The 15009-nt window shown below is 49.8% G+C and overlaps 4 protein-coding genes across 4 annotated transcripts; 2 read left to right on the forward strand and 2 right to left on the reverse strand.

Moving 5' to 3' along the window:
- Positions 1 to 150: 150 nt before the first annotated feature.
- BDZ83DRAFT_653509 (uncharacterized protein) lies at positions 151 to 3448 on the reverse strand (the record flags this gene model as incomplete). The annotated part of the gene is made up of 4 exons (XM_060510624.1): positions 151 to 581; positions 1055 to 1655; positions 2527 to 2550; positions 2954 to 3448. The coding sequence occupies 4 exons, from the start codon at positions 3446 to 3448 to the stop codon at positions 151 to 153; spliced, it is 1551 nt and encodes a 516-aa protein (XP_060363009.1).
- A 479-nt stretch (positions 3449 to 3927) lies between these two features.
- Positions 3928 to 4782, reverse strand: BDZ83DRAFT_653510 (Alpha/Beta hydrolase protein; the record flags this gene model as incomplete). The annotated part of the gene is made up of 1 exon (XM_060510625.1): positions 3928 to 4782. One exon carries the CDS (start codon positions 4780 to 4782, stop codon positions 3928 to 3930), a length of 855 nt encoding a protein of 284 aa, XP_060363010.1.
- A 778-nt stretch (positions 4783 to 5560) lies between these two features.
- Positions 5561 to 7256, forward strand: BDZ83DRAFT_581923 (putative sugar transporter; the record flags this gene model as incomplete). The annotated part of the gene is made up of 3 exons (XM_060505502.1): positions 5561 to 5787; positions 5879 to 6853; positions 6911 to 7256. The coding sequence occupies 3 exons, from the start codon at positions 5561 to 5563 to the stop codon at positions 7254 to 7256; spliced, it is 1548 nt and encodes a 515-aa protein (XP_060363011.1).
- A 4916-nt stretch (positions 7257 to 12172) lies between these two features.
- BDZ83DRAFT_675085 (peptidase family M28) lies at positions 12173 to 13976 on the forward strand. The gene is made up of 3 exons (XM_060511145.1): positions 12173 to 12429; positions 12487 to 12794; positions 12852 to 13976. The coding sequence occupies exons 1-3, from the start codon at positions 12326 to 12328 to the stop codon at positions 13916 to 13918; spliced, it is 1479 nt and encodes a 492-aa protein (XP_060363012.1). The 5' UTR covers positions 12173 to 12325; the 3' UTR covers positions 13919 to 13976.
- Positions 13977 to 15009: the final 1033 nt, after the last annotated feature.

Consider the following 15009-nt stretch of genomic DNA (forward strand, 5'->3'; position numbering starts at 1 on the left):
TGACGAATAAACTGCCATACAATGCATGGATAACCCTTTCATTCAGTTTCGCAACTTCTAGGAAGCATGTCGTACATAGATATCACATAACTCCAGTCAGTGACTGAACCGAATGATGTGAAGTTTTCAAGTTGAAGTGGCAGTGATCTTCTAATACTTGATGACATTGCCAACCAATGATTTAGCATCTGATGCCTGCTCTGGCGGCTCCTCAAAGATGTATGATGAGCCTGACAAGGCTCTCGTCTTGCGACACGTCTCATATCCGCTTACAATTTCCTCGCGAGACGCTTTCTCCAGTTGTACATAGACATCCCCCAAGGCAAGAGTTTGCTGCCTGAGTCTGAATACATCTATAGAATCGGGACCAAAGCTAGGCGCCCATAGGGACCATGGGCCAGATATCAAAGACGTCGTCGGCAGCAGCAGATTGTGATAGTAGGTCCCAATTCCTCCAAATGACGTAAATGTCGGTGTCTTGTAAAGGTTTGGCGTAGAAACACCTCGTGTGACAATGACCCTATCCAACTCCCGCCTCATGACCGCGTCTATAACAGCTTGTACCACAGGAGGGCTGGGTCCTACACACCAAAACATCGCTTCACCACGTCCCGTATGGCAAAGTCGCCTTCCAAATTCATGTGGGTGATGGACTGCCTCAATTTCTCTAGTTCCAAGATGTTCGATGGGAACTACAAGAGTTGTAGGATCGTTACTGTCATCGAACGATGCATCAAGTTCCTTGGCGTGGACAAGACTGCCCTCGCGAGAGATGTGTAGATGTCCAACATTGAAAGCAAACTGTATAGTCCGTTTCCTTGACCAGAGGGGCACTGGGTAAAATAACGAGCGAGGGCTAGCAGCGCCACTGGGCCATTTTCTTGAACGCATGTGTTTCCATCTGTGTGAGTCACATAGATTATGCGCTCTGCGATCTGCCCTGGGAGTGTGGCGGTCAAAGACCTAGCTGTTTTCTTGGCGATGTATGCCTTGATCTGCAGGGTTGCATAGAACTTGGTCGTAACATCCGATGCCGCCCTTCGAAGGGCCATACTTTCTTCGATACCAAGATAGGCAGCGGGAACCTCATAATGTGTACCTTTGTGAGGTTCGAAGTATGATAAAACTTGGTCTCGTGGTATGTCGAACAAGAAAAAGACGCCTGCTACTTGAGCCTCGCCAGCGTCAAGAAGATCTTGGTGGATAACCTCGTCTGCGAATCCAGGTCTGTCGTAAAAGTTCATAAGATCGCCTTCTAAGTCGCGAGTCGCGAAGTAAGAAGGTATCAAACCAAGAGAGTAAGGCACAGGACGTGCTGGAAAGTCTCTCAGGATCATTTTGCCTTTGACTTCATTGCCGGAGATTTTCTGGCTTCGAGGAACATATATCAGATGTCCTTGCCGCCCACTGGTCGGAAGGGAGTAAGGTACCGCTCCAGCCACTTGTATTTCGACTGGGCAGCCTTGGTCGTGATCCTTTGTCAGGGTCAAAGACACTGACTCGGCCAAACTCCCTTTCGGCTGCCATGCAAGGACAGAAACATGACTTGAGGATACCTCTAAGCCAGGCAGTCTTTTTAGTTCGCCTTCCAGCCATTTGACGTAGTTTTCATGTTCCTCACTACCTGTGAAACGAGCCCCTGCAACGTACAGTCGCTGTATATGGGATGTGAAATGGGCAATTCCGTCAAGGCCAGTGTCTTTGATCCCAGAAGATGAGATTCGTCGGGTTGAAAGCCGCATCCATTGCCTTAGTGTCGCATTCAAGATTCGGGACCATAAGAAAGGAACTAGCCATCCCACACAGGGCATTCTTTTCCGGAGACCTGGCTGACCCTGACCTCCGGAACCTTGCAAGAGACGAGACATCATCCCCATCAGGCGAGAAGTTCCCAATATGAGGATCATGGCTGGAGCGTAGATGGTGAACCAAAACGTAGCCGTAGATTTCCTCATTTTGATTTTAAAAATGTTCGAATAGTGTTGCAGAAGGTGGGAAGTCATGAAGTTGGCGTATCTCAAAGATGTCAAACAAAGCGAAGTATAGCTCCCAAAGCGAGCTCGAATGATAAAGCCAGCCACCAGAATAGAGTGGCGAGCTTGATGCTTAAATGTTTTGTGATCATGGGATGGAGACGAGCCTCGGTCAAATTTCTCTAAGGGCCCTCCAATCGATGCTGCGGGACTCACGGCATAGACAGCATGAAATGATCTTCTGCACGACTGAGACTGAGTGAAAGCGTGCAAGTTAATTTTCCGGTTGTGTCAAGCTCATGCCAGTAGGATGCGTGTGACTGGACACGCCTATCGAGTCCGACTAAGCTGAAATAATTTACTTAGCCACCATGGACTATCCCCACCTCGCAAGCTATTGCCATTCCGGGCCAAGACAGCAGTCTACGTTGGTCCATTGCAGACTGAAGTATGACGATCGCCGGAACGAGGTTCATCAACCATTCAACTAGGATAATACCGTAGAAACTCAGGAAACTTGAACTTGCGCTAGCCCGTGCTCCCGCAGTCTTACCTGGTATTTAGCCAACAAATGCCTCTATTCAGAATCTAAATCTCAAAAAGTGGCGGAGATCAGCGAGTTTTTAGTACTGAGAAGAGTATGGCTCGTCGAGTGCACGGGCCAACGCAAGTTCGAGTTTCGTGAGTTTCTACGGTATGCCACTCGTATTTGGGACATGAAACTCTGTTTCTGCTTTCTACAGCCACCATTGCCGAGGTCCATGTATACTAGCCGCCCAAGTCAAAGCCCACTTGCGTTATTCGCGAGCGTGATTCAGTAGTATCCACAAAGTTTCAGCTACAAATGCACTACCTTGCATTATTGCAGTCGGAACTTGATCTGACTGACCCAAATAAAGGTAGCGTTTCTCCCAAGGTTTGTCCACTGTGAAGTTCCAGCCATGGGGAATTCCATCAACAAGCTCCAGTTAAAAATGTACCTCGGTCGCTTGGGCTTCGTGAACGAAAGTGCGGATGTCATGGACGAATACATCGTGTGTTCCGACATTTACCCACGTTCTAGATGGCAGCACTTCTTGCCAAGTGACTCCTCCATTCAAGGGATTTGTAAGATCTATGAACCCAACCTGGGCCCAAGTCCCGTCGACCGCTTCATCAGTCGCCAACTTGGCGCAACCGTCAAGCAGTGTCTTGCTAAGAACATCTTTGTTCTTGTTGGCTTCGAGGGACGGTGACGTATTCTTGAGCTGTGGACATTTGGCTGTCCCATAGACCAGCATATTGTTCGCAATGGGATAACAAATAACGTGTAGCGACGATAAGACAGGGGACAAATATTGTGGGACGAATTGTATTAAACCTTGCCCGCGAATGAAAGATCGACGGATGTCCTCAGACACAAAAACCTCTTGGCTATAGAACAGCCTTCTCATAACCAGATGAATGAGGATGGTGGGCATAGCAACAGAAATCATTGCTAAAGAAACGACAAAATCGCGAACTGGCGCCCAATGATTCTCATCAGCTCCTTGGGAGAGGAAGAAAAGGATTCCGAAAATAGATGACAGCCGATAATCAATTATTCGCAAGGTTTTGAGTTGTGTAGGTATAAATCGAACCCATGCTGTGTTGCCTTTCACCGGCTCGCCCCGGCTCGGACTTTATGCAAATTGTCGACTTTATATTTCTTCCAATCCTCGGGCTACTTGGTCTTGCAAGCGCCGGAGGTTGTATCTTCACCGAGACTCATTAGTAATGTCTTTGGGTTATTCTCTTTTTGGATCAAGCTTGCGAGGTGTTTTCTGCCCTAGCAAGTTACCCCACTCAGGTAGCGGTTATCTAGTCAAGACAGTCAGAGAGATTATACGTATACAGCGTAATTACAGTGAATCCGCCAACGATTTCTCGGCAATGAAAGGAGTATCGATTCCGTGATTACTGTTCTGTGTTATAGCTAACACAGTTGAGATTCCAACCAGCCGAGGACTGTTTGTAGCGTACTCTCATAGTCGGCATCGTTAAGAAGCTCATGATACCCCTCTTTGATCAAGTGCAGCGTCTTATCCTCGGACGCTATCTCTCGTACAAAGTGCTCGCTCTGTTCATGCTTAGTGTAAGAGTCGCTCGTCCCATGCATGATCAACGTAGGCTTTGTCCAATGACGCAAAATGGGCCACATCTGTCTTGCTTCGTGCAGTGCTGTTGCTGCGACCAGGAAAGAGATCTGTCCTTTGTACATGGAACTGTCTTGTGACGCTTGACGTACACAATGAGTATCATGGCTCAATTCCTCAAGTGGTGACTTGGGAATTGGGATGCGGATGGTCGGTGCAAGACGTGCAACCAGGCTTATAGCGTGTTCTCCCAACGCCATCATTGTTGCAGGCAACGCTGGACTGCAGAGGATAACTCCATCGCTGGCCGAGGAAGAGTTTTTGGCGACACTTACAGCTGTGATGAGACCTCCGAGCGAATGTCCCATGAGGAACACGCGAAAGCCTTTTTCAGCAGCTCGAAGCCGCACCTGGAGGTGGTCCTTCACTGCCAATCGCACATTGACCATGCCTCGGGTACCAGGAGATCTCCCATGGCCCCACAGATCCATTGCCCAAACTTCAAATCCATTGATGTTCAGTGTTGGTATAAGCTCGGCATGAGACTTGACGTAACGTTCAGCGTATTCTCCGAATCCATGCTGTAGTACAATGATAGCCCGGGGAGAATCGCATAACCATGTGTGGACTATGGACCCAGATGGCAAAGTAAATGTGGGGTGATATCGGAATGGATCTGAGCCATTTGTAGCCATGCTTGATGTTGTGGATGATGGTGCTTATCCCGGAAAAGAATTGAATCATGTAGACGCGGAACACCGGTTCATACGATGGCAGGATAGTGTGTATAAATTGGCAGTAAGACGGGAAGCGCTCGCATGGCTTTTATAGATGAATGGGCAGCTGCTTAGCCCGATGCAGAAAAAGTTTGCGAACACGTAGTACATCACCTCTGCCGCTGAATGTGGAATACACCTACCTGAAACTTCCTCTCTTTTAGGGAATTTTCTGTTCACTGTTCAGGCTTCAATAAGCATTGGTCTTGGAGATTTCCTCGTTCGCGCCAAGGCAGGGTTTACTGATAGAGAGACAGATCAACAACTAGGGGATGCTTAATCACGATATTTACATTACTAGCATCAGCATACGCTAGAACGAAATGTCTGAATCGCATTTGATAGGTGAGTGAGCACGCGCAGCAAAAGCCTCTAGGTTTGTGATATTTGCTGACAAGTCACACGATCCGGCCTGCGAGAAGCTAGCTAGAATCACCCCTACCCTTGAACGTTGCCTCGCAAGCTATTTCTGTATCAGGCTAGTCCAGAATGCTTGAAGCAGACATGAAGATCAATTACTGTATCCAAAGCTCTCACGATGGATGGATCCCTCTAGTGACTTCCCCCGCAGCTTGAGATTATTTAGCTCCTGTAGCCAGCATCCAAAGCAGAAAAAATCCTATAAAGTACTGGAGCTCATGAGTTCATGGAAGGAAATGTTTATTGGAGCCCAACAACTACCACCATAATAATTACCATGTATGAGTCCGAGCCTCAATCCAACAGCACGAAGACTAGGTCGCTAGAGGAGATTGAACACGTCGACCAAAGTTTAGAAGTTGGCGATAATCCTCCCTCTGTTTATCTTGCCATCAGGGTGTATCCAAAAATTGTTGGCTACACATTGGGTCTGTGTATAGCTGTCCTGCTTTTCGGTTATGACAATGTCATTGTCAGCTCTGTATCAGCTATGCCAGGATTTCAGTGAGTAGAAACCAGAATGACTTCCATGCTGCTCCTCAAACAGAGAAAAAAAGATCCTTTGTCATACATGTTCTCACGGTTTACTCCACAGAATCGCATTTGGGGATTATCACAATGACGAACTGATCATACCTTCTTCTTGGCTAGGGGTATGGACGGCGGCATCTCCTATTGGCCTTGTATTTGGCGCTGCTGCCGGAGGTTGGTTCCAGAATCGTTATGGACGAAGAATGTCACTACTATTCGGCAACCTGGTTGTGGCTCTCGGTATCGCTATATGCTTTGTCTCGAACCGCATAGACGACAAGGGCGGCCGTCGTGGTGTATACTTGGTCGGTAAATTGATGGAAGGTTTTGGGGTGGGTACACTCGTTTGTGCGACGCAAACTTGGATATCGGAAGTGGCTCCAGTCACGATTAGAGCCTTCTTGCTATGCCTAATCCCGACCTTCACCTTGTTTGGACAGCTCATTGGCTCTGGCGTTGTTTTTGCTCTTCTCGCCGCTCCTGCTGACCTGAGCTATACTATCGCCTTCGCCTCCCAATGGCCCTTCTCGATTGTACTTTTTCCTGTGGCACTATTATTACCTGAGAGTCCGGTACATCTCATTCGAAAGGGCCAGGAAGATGCAGCCCGCAAAGCGTATGAACGTCTGTATTCTGCTAGGGATGCAGCCGACGCTATCGAAACCTTCAAATATACCATACAGCATGAAAGGGCCTCGAACGGAGGTAGATCAGGCGAGTTGCGAGATTGCTTCACCGGACACAACCGACGTCGGACATGGCTCGTCTTGTTCTCGTACAACGTACCACAATTCTTCGGGATTACACTTCTTGCCAACGCGAGCTATTTCATGCAAACTGTCGGCATGGAAGCTAGTCAGTCGCTCATGTTTCTAGTTATTGGGATCGGCATTGGAATTGTGGCCAATCTTCTCAGCATCTGGACATTGGCTCGGTTTCGTAGGCGAACTCTTCTTGTAACCACTTTGTTCGTTACCGTGTTGTTGTGGGTTTCCGTAGGCATTGCTGGATGCTTCGTTGACAGCTCTGCAGCGGTTTGGTAAGTGCCCTTGGTATTGCCTCAGTCGCTTGTCCTGACATATATCGCCGTATTTAGGTACATTGCTGCGTGTATGATGGTTATCATCTTTGTCTGTGGGTGCGGGGCATGGCCAGCTTCAGTAGTCGTTGCCTCAGAAACATCTTCCCTTCAACTCCGTGGCTTTTCACAAAGCCTTGGCTGGCTGTCACAGGGAGTGGTGTCTGGTGTCTTTAGCATTGTCTTGCCTTATATCTATAATACCGATGAAGGGGATCTTCGTGGAAGGACCGGGTTTATATTAGCTGTGTTGGCCGCTGCTGCCTGTGTTATTTCTTGGCTCTGTGTACCTGAGATGAAAGGGTTGACAACAGAGGACATTGATCTGAAATTTGAGCAGTTAATGCCAGCCCGTCAGTTCTAGAGCTTAGAATAGGACCTTTTACAACTATTTATCTCTAGAACCCTACTCTACTATTCAGTATCGGAACGCGTCGAGGTACGCCCGTCTATGTATTACTATTGGTCATACCACCCCCTTGGCCTACCCTACCCTTATTAAAAGTCTCGTCACGCTCCGTGGCGGCTTCTATTGGCTGTACTCTTAAATGGACCCATCCTCATCAAGACACAAAACCTCCACGCGTTCCCAATCAAAGGCTCTCTCTTAGTAACTACGATCTCTTTGCCCCAGATTCTAGGGTTTTCCTCAGTATAGCATAGTTAAACAAGTGACTTTGTTGCCGGCATCGGAGACTACGCGTATAGAGTAGAACGCATCCTCTCTATCTTATACAGCTGATCCTTCGAAAGCAAACCATCAGGATTTTCTCGCAACCTGCGGATGGCGTGGGACCTGGCATTCAGTCGAGACGATGTTCAACAAGCGTCGGAAGAAATAAGTCACTACACTTCCGTGCTGAACCACTGTCTTTCTACCCTGTCGCTGTGAGCAAAATACCACTCATGATCAACGGCCGTGACTTACATCTATTTTCATGTAGTGCAGAAACATTAGAAGCGAAGCAACCGCATGTCGAGATAATAGGGAGGATGCATTATGTTGCGCGCAGACTCCCTGTCGAAGTCGAAGTCTCCCAGTACATCCCTTCCCTACCTGGCCCTGCTTATGTAGCCATCGGAGGCCAAACAGTCAATAATCCCATATTCGCAAGGACTATCCAACAATGGAGTAGGTCAGCAGTCAGTTTAGCAGAGGAGGTTCTTCTCGAAGGAAACCAGGACCTGAGGATCTTCAGACCTAGAGTACATAGTATTGTTCCTAGAGGATCCATATCGAGTCAGCGCTCGGCGCCCCATGAGGAGGGACCCCCCCCCCTTTCAATCCTCATCTACAACTCTACAAATACAATAGGACCGTCGAGATTGTAGAGCTACTGCGAGTTGGCGAACTATTTGATAACGTGACTTAACATCTCCAAGAAGCGGTGGGTATACGAAGACTGCTGGCAGAGACGGGAAAGAAAGAATTCAGTGAGGCAGAACAGCAGAATATGGACGAGCAACTCGCAGATCTCAATATATTATGTGAGACTGAAGCAGGAACCGCAAAGGCACGACACATTCTGGAGGCCCCGAATCATAAATGCGACAGGCAACAACCGATCGACCTAGCTCGATCATCCAGACTACACCACAAACTTGGGAAGCTACTCTTTGACGGTCAATGTCTGGTCGAGGCTCGCCGGCACCTTCAGACTGCGATGGACCTTCGACTACGGGAAGATCTAAGGGATAGAGAGAGGATCATGGAGACCTATGAACTTCTGCGTCATGTGCAAGGCCTCCGTGGCAGCCACGCCGAGTTTTGGGCTACCAAAGACTGGGTCGAAGGAGAAATTGGACCCGTCGAAGACTCGCCTCACAATGAGTTTGATACAGCCTTGTCTTGGGCCCACAAGAAAGGCTTCCACGAAGCGGCGTTGGATGACATGAACTTACCCAAGTTTGATGTCTGTGATTCACAAAAGCGACCACTTTTATTCGCCGCCATAGCAGACGACGATATGGAAGTCGGCGTTCTCGAATAAGTTATTCAATACTATCAAGACCTCGAAGTTACCGACAGCAGCGGAGAAACACCCCTAATGGCGGCGGTGACGGCTGGCCACGTGTCCGCTGTGCGTCTTTTACTAGAAAATGGTGCTTGTCTCAACTTCAAAGACAAGCACGGCCGTAACATTCTTTACAAATGCCAGACAGAAGAAGTGGCCGAGGAAATCTTCGCAGCAACGTCTACTCGGAGACTCAGCGTCGCTGCGGAGGCTAGTAGACTCCGGCGTGCTTCAACGGCGCGCTTGGACATATCGCCTGTTCAAAGTAGGGTTAGCGACACATCTCTTTCGTCTATAGATTTCAACTCTCGGGATGTGTACGGTAAGACGGCGCTTTATCATGCATGCGAAAAGGGGAACAGAGATGTTGTGTCGGTTCTTCTCCGATCCTTCAAGGCAGATACCGAGATCTCTGGTCCGACCAAGTGTACCCCACTCATGGCTGCAATCCAAGCAAAGTCTAACGTCAGAAATGGAGGAACGCCAGGAAATCAAGCTGCTTTTATCAAGAAGAAGGTCGATATCGTTCGAATGCTGATAGCACATGGTGCTGATCGGAATATTCCATCTACCACTCTTCGAAGTGCCGGTGTGGCACATGCGGAGATCAAGAAGATTTTGGAGAGTAAAGTGGGACCTCAAGGGAGTGCTAATACTCTATCTACTGTATCAGCGTCTGCAAGTAGCGGCGTTGTTGAAGAGGGCTGGCACATGGTAGCGAGGAATGACGCGAGGCACACGGGCTAGGTTGCACCCAGGCGATGTAGAAGGAGAAAGAGTTGGCTGATTCGACTGCGTACATCAGGCTTAGATCTCTTTGTGTGGTGAATGTTTACAGAGGCGTGTGGGATTTGAGCATCTCCTTAGTACCATATCACCGATACCCTATGGAGTCCTAGAACTGTCAACTGTCGGGACTCGGCTTCCAGGCTCCGTGTGCAATTGCCAGCAGTGACCATCCTGTCAGGATTTATCATGGAGAGATAGAGAGCCTGTTTTGTTTCTTTTTGCATCAAGAATCCTTAAAGTGTCCCCCCTCCCCCGCAGATTACATGTACCTATGTCTAGAGCAGGCATATAGGCACGAGGGTTACATTCCATGTGCGTCTCAGAGTGCGGACCAGCGTCAAGGCCGCTACATTTATCTACCCGAGCACCGAGTGATCGAGGATCGGCTCGAACTCCACTACGACCTCGGACAGTATGTACCAAGGTAAGGTAAGGAAACCAGGAACGTCTCAATGAACCGGGTTTGATAAAGCCTAGGACGCGACCATCAAGGTCCTCGAATACTTAGCCAACATGACCCGAGATCTTGGACGCTAGCGAATGCAAGTCAACGCAGAATCGTCTCTAGCTGTCATAAAGCTTATTTTCACTTGAACTTGCCTGTTGGTTGGCTTCCTTTGGGAATATCGGTACGAGTGACGTTGCGTAAAGTTTGAATGTCAGCTAAAAGCAGAAACGTTATGTGACCTTTCAATAAATGAGACTGCTGGGACAAAGATAATTTAGACCTTCATGATTGTTACATATAGGTAGGTACCGTACTCCAACTAGCTACTAACTTACCTATTCCAATGGGTATAAATCAGAACATTCTTTTTGTATTCTCATCACATCAGGTCTTGAAGGACAGAATGTACGGATAGAATTGAGTATTATGATCTCAAACCTCAACTATGGATACTTCGCGATTTACCGAGTTTTGACAAACGAAGGTTGCTGGGCCGGCATCCCACTCACGCGTGACGCTAACTGATTAGCCTGTCGTAGGGCCGATCGCCATCTCCGAAGAGAAACCTTACAGGGAACATGGCAGTCAAGACTTAGGCAAGATGGCAGAGCACGCCCGGCCATGGATGTCATCGCATCAATCAGCAACTCCCCGCTTCGCCAAGATAAGTGATTGCATTGTTCGTTGCCAAGCCTCTGAGCCGGCATCCAACCATAAGCACATGCCTTTCCCGTCATCTTGGCCCAGCGCCTCATTACTAGGGTCGGTCTCCGTCTCTAGGGATGGTGAGAAGTTTCCGGCGTACGGAGAACTGGTGGAATGTTTCGACAAGTACCGCATTTATCATTTTATTCGACAAACTATTTCTCTGCGCCAATGGGAAGAAGCTGGATGGCTGAACTAACGTGCTCATCAGTTGATTCGGTTCTCAGTGATGCTTCAGCGAAAATCACTGACCCGCCACCTTAAGAACGTACGGATTTGGACCTGGACGAGCACCCAACTAATCCGTACAGAGACGCGATGTTCCTGACCTTAGCTGGCCGAGTTCAATTGGCCTCGGCTGCAGTGCAACGCTGTAGCTACAGCATGCAGGCACACACGCGAGAGGCTTACAAGCGGCAATTCGCGGATGATTGTTGATGTGATCCGTGCAATACTCACATTTGAGCGTCCTTTGAAAGTCGGGGACCAGACGGGTCAGGCCAGAACAAATCAGCCGCAAGCGCTCAACGAAGCACTTGATATTGAAGCTTCCAAAGTAGCTTTGTGGCCCTCATAATACTTTCTTGCGACATTGGGAGGGAAGGGGATTGATGCCAAACCAAAGGACAAGAGCTTAGGAGTATGGTAGCCAACGGCCCAAGGTCCGATTAGACTTGTTGCATCAGCCACTCTCGACAAAAGCCCCTCTCGTAAGGCTTGGCACCTGCCCGATAGAGCAACGATGATCCACAAAGTCTAGAGGGGGAAGATCCGCCGGTAGCCCAGAGCTTGTCGCATTTCCACTTCCGTGCTTCTCTCAAGCTCTACGCCTGCTCCGCGTCGCCCCCCCAGTCATTGACCTGCTCTCCGCGTCCTAGTATCGGCATCGGTTGAGAATTGGACTTTAACCTTAGACCAACATTCGCAATCCATTCTAGCAAAAGTACTTGCCAAGAACACCCGACATCGTTCACCTGCCAGAGGTAGCATCGCCTGCGACGCATCGATGCCTCAGTAAACCTGTCGGCCAAGGAGCAGCCCTACCTGACCCTGGGACGTGATTCATCCAAGCCAAATTTTGTCCCGCCACTCTGAGCATCTTTACGATGTTGCGAAGCTATCCCTCCCTGCCATGCCCAGGTTTTTGCGGCGAGCCAACCGTAAACACGGCAAACGTCTCCCCCCTGCGTAGCTCTGCTGCTATGCGCCAGCACAAACCGAGCTCGCAAACTCCCCCGCTACCCACGATGCGGTGTCACTGCATGTCGTCTTATCGCGCAATTTTGTTTTCGCCGTATCCATGCTCCTGGCGCGCCGAGAAGACGTAGACACGGAGCATATAAATGTCCCCCGCCGCGCTGCTGACTGGAACCTATTAGTCTTCTCTGTTGATCAGTCCATTCGTTAGGATTCTCCAGAAGCCATTGAAACTCATCTCGTGCCTCAATTAGCGGTTGAGAATAGCTTTCATACGCGATGAAGACCGCCACCGCCCTCGCCGCGGCGCTGTTCGCCCTGCGATCTTTCGCAACCGATCCCCTCACGGCAGACAAGGCAGAGGCCGACATCAAGACCGAGGAGTAAGTCTTCCATACCTCAATTGGAGCCTATGCAGGCGTCTAACGTGACATTGCCAGACTCGAGCGCAACCTGTGGAACTTGAATAAGATCGCCCGCGATAACGGCGGCAACCGTGCCTTCGGTCTGCCTGGTTACAAGGCCTCCTCTGACTACATCCTCGAGCGCGTACAGGGCCGCTTCTACAAGCAGCTCGACACCAAGGTCCAATACTTCAACCACACCTTCTCCCAGACGCGTGAGATCAGCGTTACCGGCCCGGACGGCGAGGATGTCTACGTCGTTGCTCTTCAATACAACCACCCGACAACTCTCCCCGGTGGTGATACGGCCCCTCTCATTGACACTCCCGTCGATGACACCAGAGGTAGGAGGAATTTAATAACTGCGCCATTGCGACAATAACTGACTGAAGGACACGTAGGCTCTGGTTGCTTCGCTGACCAGTGGACTGGCATTGATGCCACTGGCAAGCTTGCTCTCGTGAAGCGTGGTGTCTGCGCCATCTCCGATAAGCTCAAGCTCGCGAAGGCCGCCGGTGCCGTCGGTGTCATTCTGTACAACCAGACCCCGGGCAAAGACATTGGCTCTGCCACCCTCAGCGCTGAGAACCTGGGCCTGCTGGTGCCCGTGGGTCTCATTCCCCTTGAGGATGCTACTGCGTGGAAGGCGCGTTTGGCTGCTGGCGAGACCCTCGAGGTCAACCTTCTCGTTGATGCTATTTGGGATGAGCGCGAGACCTGGAACATTATTTCAGAGACCAAGGAAGGCGACCCTAACAACGTGATTGTTCTTGGTGCTCACCTGGACTCTGTCCAGGCCGGACCCGGTGTGAACGATGACGGCAGCGGTACCACTGCTCTTCTCGAGATTGCTGGATCCTTCAAGAAGTACAGCGGCTTCAAGAACAAGGTTCGCTTCATCTGGTGGGGTGCTGAGGAGTCCGGCCTCGTCGGATCTCTCTACTACACTGCCCAGCTTTCCGAGGCCGAGGCCGATGCCATCCGTTTCTACTGGAACTACGATATGATCGGTTCCATCAACCCCGTCTACAACGTCTACCTCGGAGACAACGAGGGTGACAAGTTCGGCGCCCAGCCTATCCACGACTACATCGCGGCCCAGGGCAAGCCCGCTGCCTTCGGTGGCTTCGGCTCCAGCTCTGACTACGTCGGCTTCCTCCAGCTCGGTATCCCCTCTTCCGGTATCTTCACCGGTGCTGGCGCCCCCACCGACCCATGCTACCACTTGGCCTGCGATACCCTCGACAATATCAACTGGGACGCTCTTACCATCAACGCCAAGGCCGCCGCCCGTGTTGCAGCTGACTTCGCCAACGAACTCCCCGCTGATCTGCCTCGCCGTGCTACCACCACTCCTGCTCGCCGCAGCCGTGATGCCATCCGCCGCGAGTTCCAGAAGTGGGCTTTGGCTTCTGAGCAGGCTGAGCATGCTAAGAGCTGCTCTCACGGCGAGCACAACGTGTACTGAGCGAGCCATATAGCAAGTAGTATAGCTACATAATATTAATGCCATCATGATAACGTCCAAAAAGGCATGATCGAGTGGTTCAAACAACATTTACCTTTGCAGAGTGATTGTAAAGCCTTGTGCCTCGCGGTGAACATCTACTTTAGGTATTCTGAACAACAATTCGCCATTTCCGACGCTCCGATGGCTGGTGGGACACTTCAAAATGTCTGGTCCAACATTTGGATACTCTAACTTCTAAATAGATAAAAGACTCTGGTCCATTGGTGATTCCTCGACTATCCGCTTGGCGTCCAAAGAGAGGGAATCTACCTACTCCACCGATGATGGCAGGTTAGGTAAACCGCTGTTCACTCTCAATAGTCATAGCTTCTGCATCAAACAGAGTCTACTGTAGGTTTCTATATCATTTCTTTTGCTCTCTTTACCGTACAATAGACACTCACTAACCTTTGTCGTTTGAGGGTGAATTCAGGAACCATTTCCAAAATGGCAAGGAATCAGCGCGGTCGAAGACAAAAGTCTCTTAGCTACCCTCTTTAGCAGATTGGACATTCAAATCCAGCGATGTCCTCCGCCCGACCTCAACGTAGCCATGCAGTCTTCCTGACGTGCAGGAATAGAAGATCGCGTGAAGAACCACTCAACCAGCCCGGCATATTTATGTTCCTCCTTTTTGTATTCCGAAGGTAGAAACACTCCGAAATTCTTATTCCCCGGAAAGCGTCCGGGTGGTTGGCTGAGCTCGTCATCGCCCCCTGCCTCTGTCGCCTTATCATCCCCCGCGATCCTATTTCAACTACTATTGGCTAAGCTCGTCGGAATGGCCCCGATGGCCCCAGTACAACGCCGGCTTGCTCTGCAAGATGTTCTCAATGAGACGGGAGCATCAGTCTGTCGCCCGAACCGCGGCACTTGGACTTTTCTACTTCTGGCTTACATGTCCGTGTTGATCATTGTTAGTGGCCATTCCGTGCTATCAGTGCATGTCTGCACATTTACGAGCAGAGATATCATTCTGATGGCGCATCAGTGGAGGATGAGGGGCACATACTAAAGAGAGTTGCATCCTGCCGAGTCCTGCGACTGTG

Source organism: Colletotrichum acutatum, assembly GCF_030867785.1.
Source record: "Colletotrichum acutatum strain CBS 112980 chromosome Unknown BDZ83scaffold_72, whole genome shotgun sequence".
Lineage (NCBI taxonomy): Eukaryota > Fungi > Ascomycota > Sordariomycetes > Glomerellales > Glomerellaceae > Colletotrichum > Colletotrichum acutatum.

Coding starts and splice junctions, on each gene's coding strand:
- BDZ83DRAFT_675085 (XM_060511145.1), top strand. CDS start 12,326: ATGAAGACCGCCACCGCCCTCGCCGCGGCGCTGTTCGCCCTGCGATCT. Junction 12,430..12,486: donor GCCGACATCAAGACCGAGGA/GTAAGTCTTCCA, acceptor TGACATTGCCAG/ACTCGAGCGCAACCTGTGGA. Junction 12,795..12,851: donor TCCCGTCGATGACACCAGAG/GTAGGAGGAATT, acceptor AAGGACACGTAG/GCTCTGGTTGCTTCGCTGAC.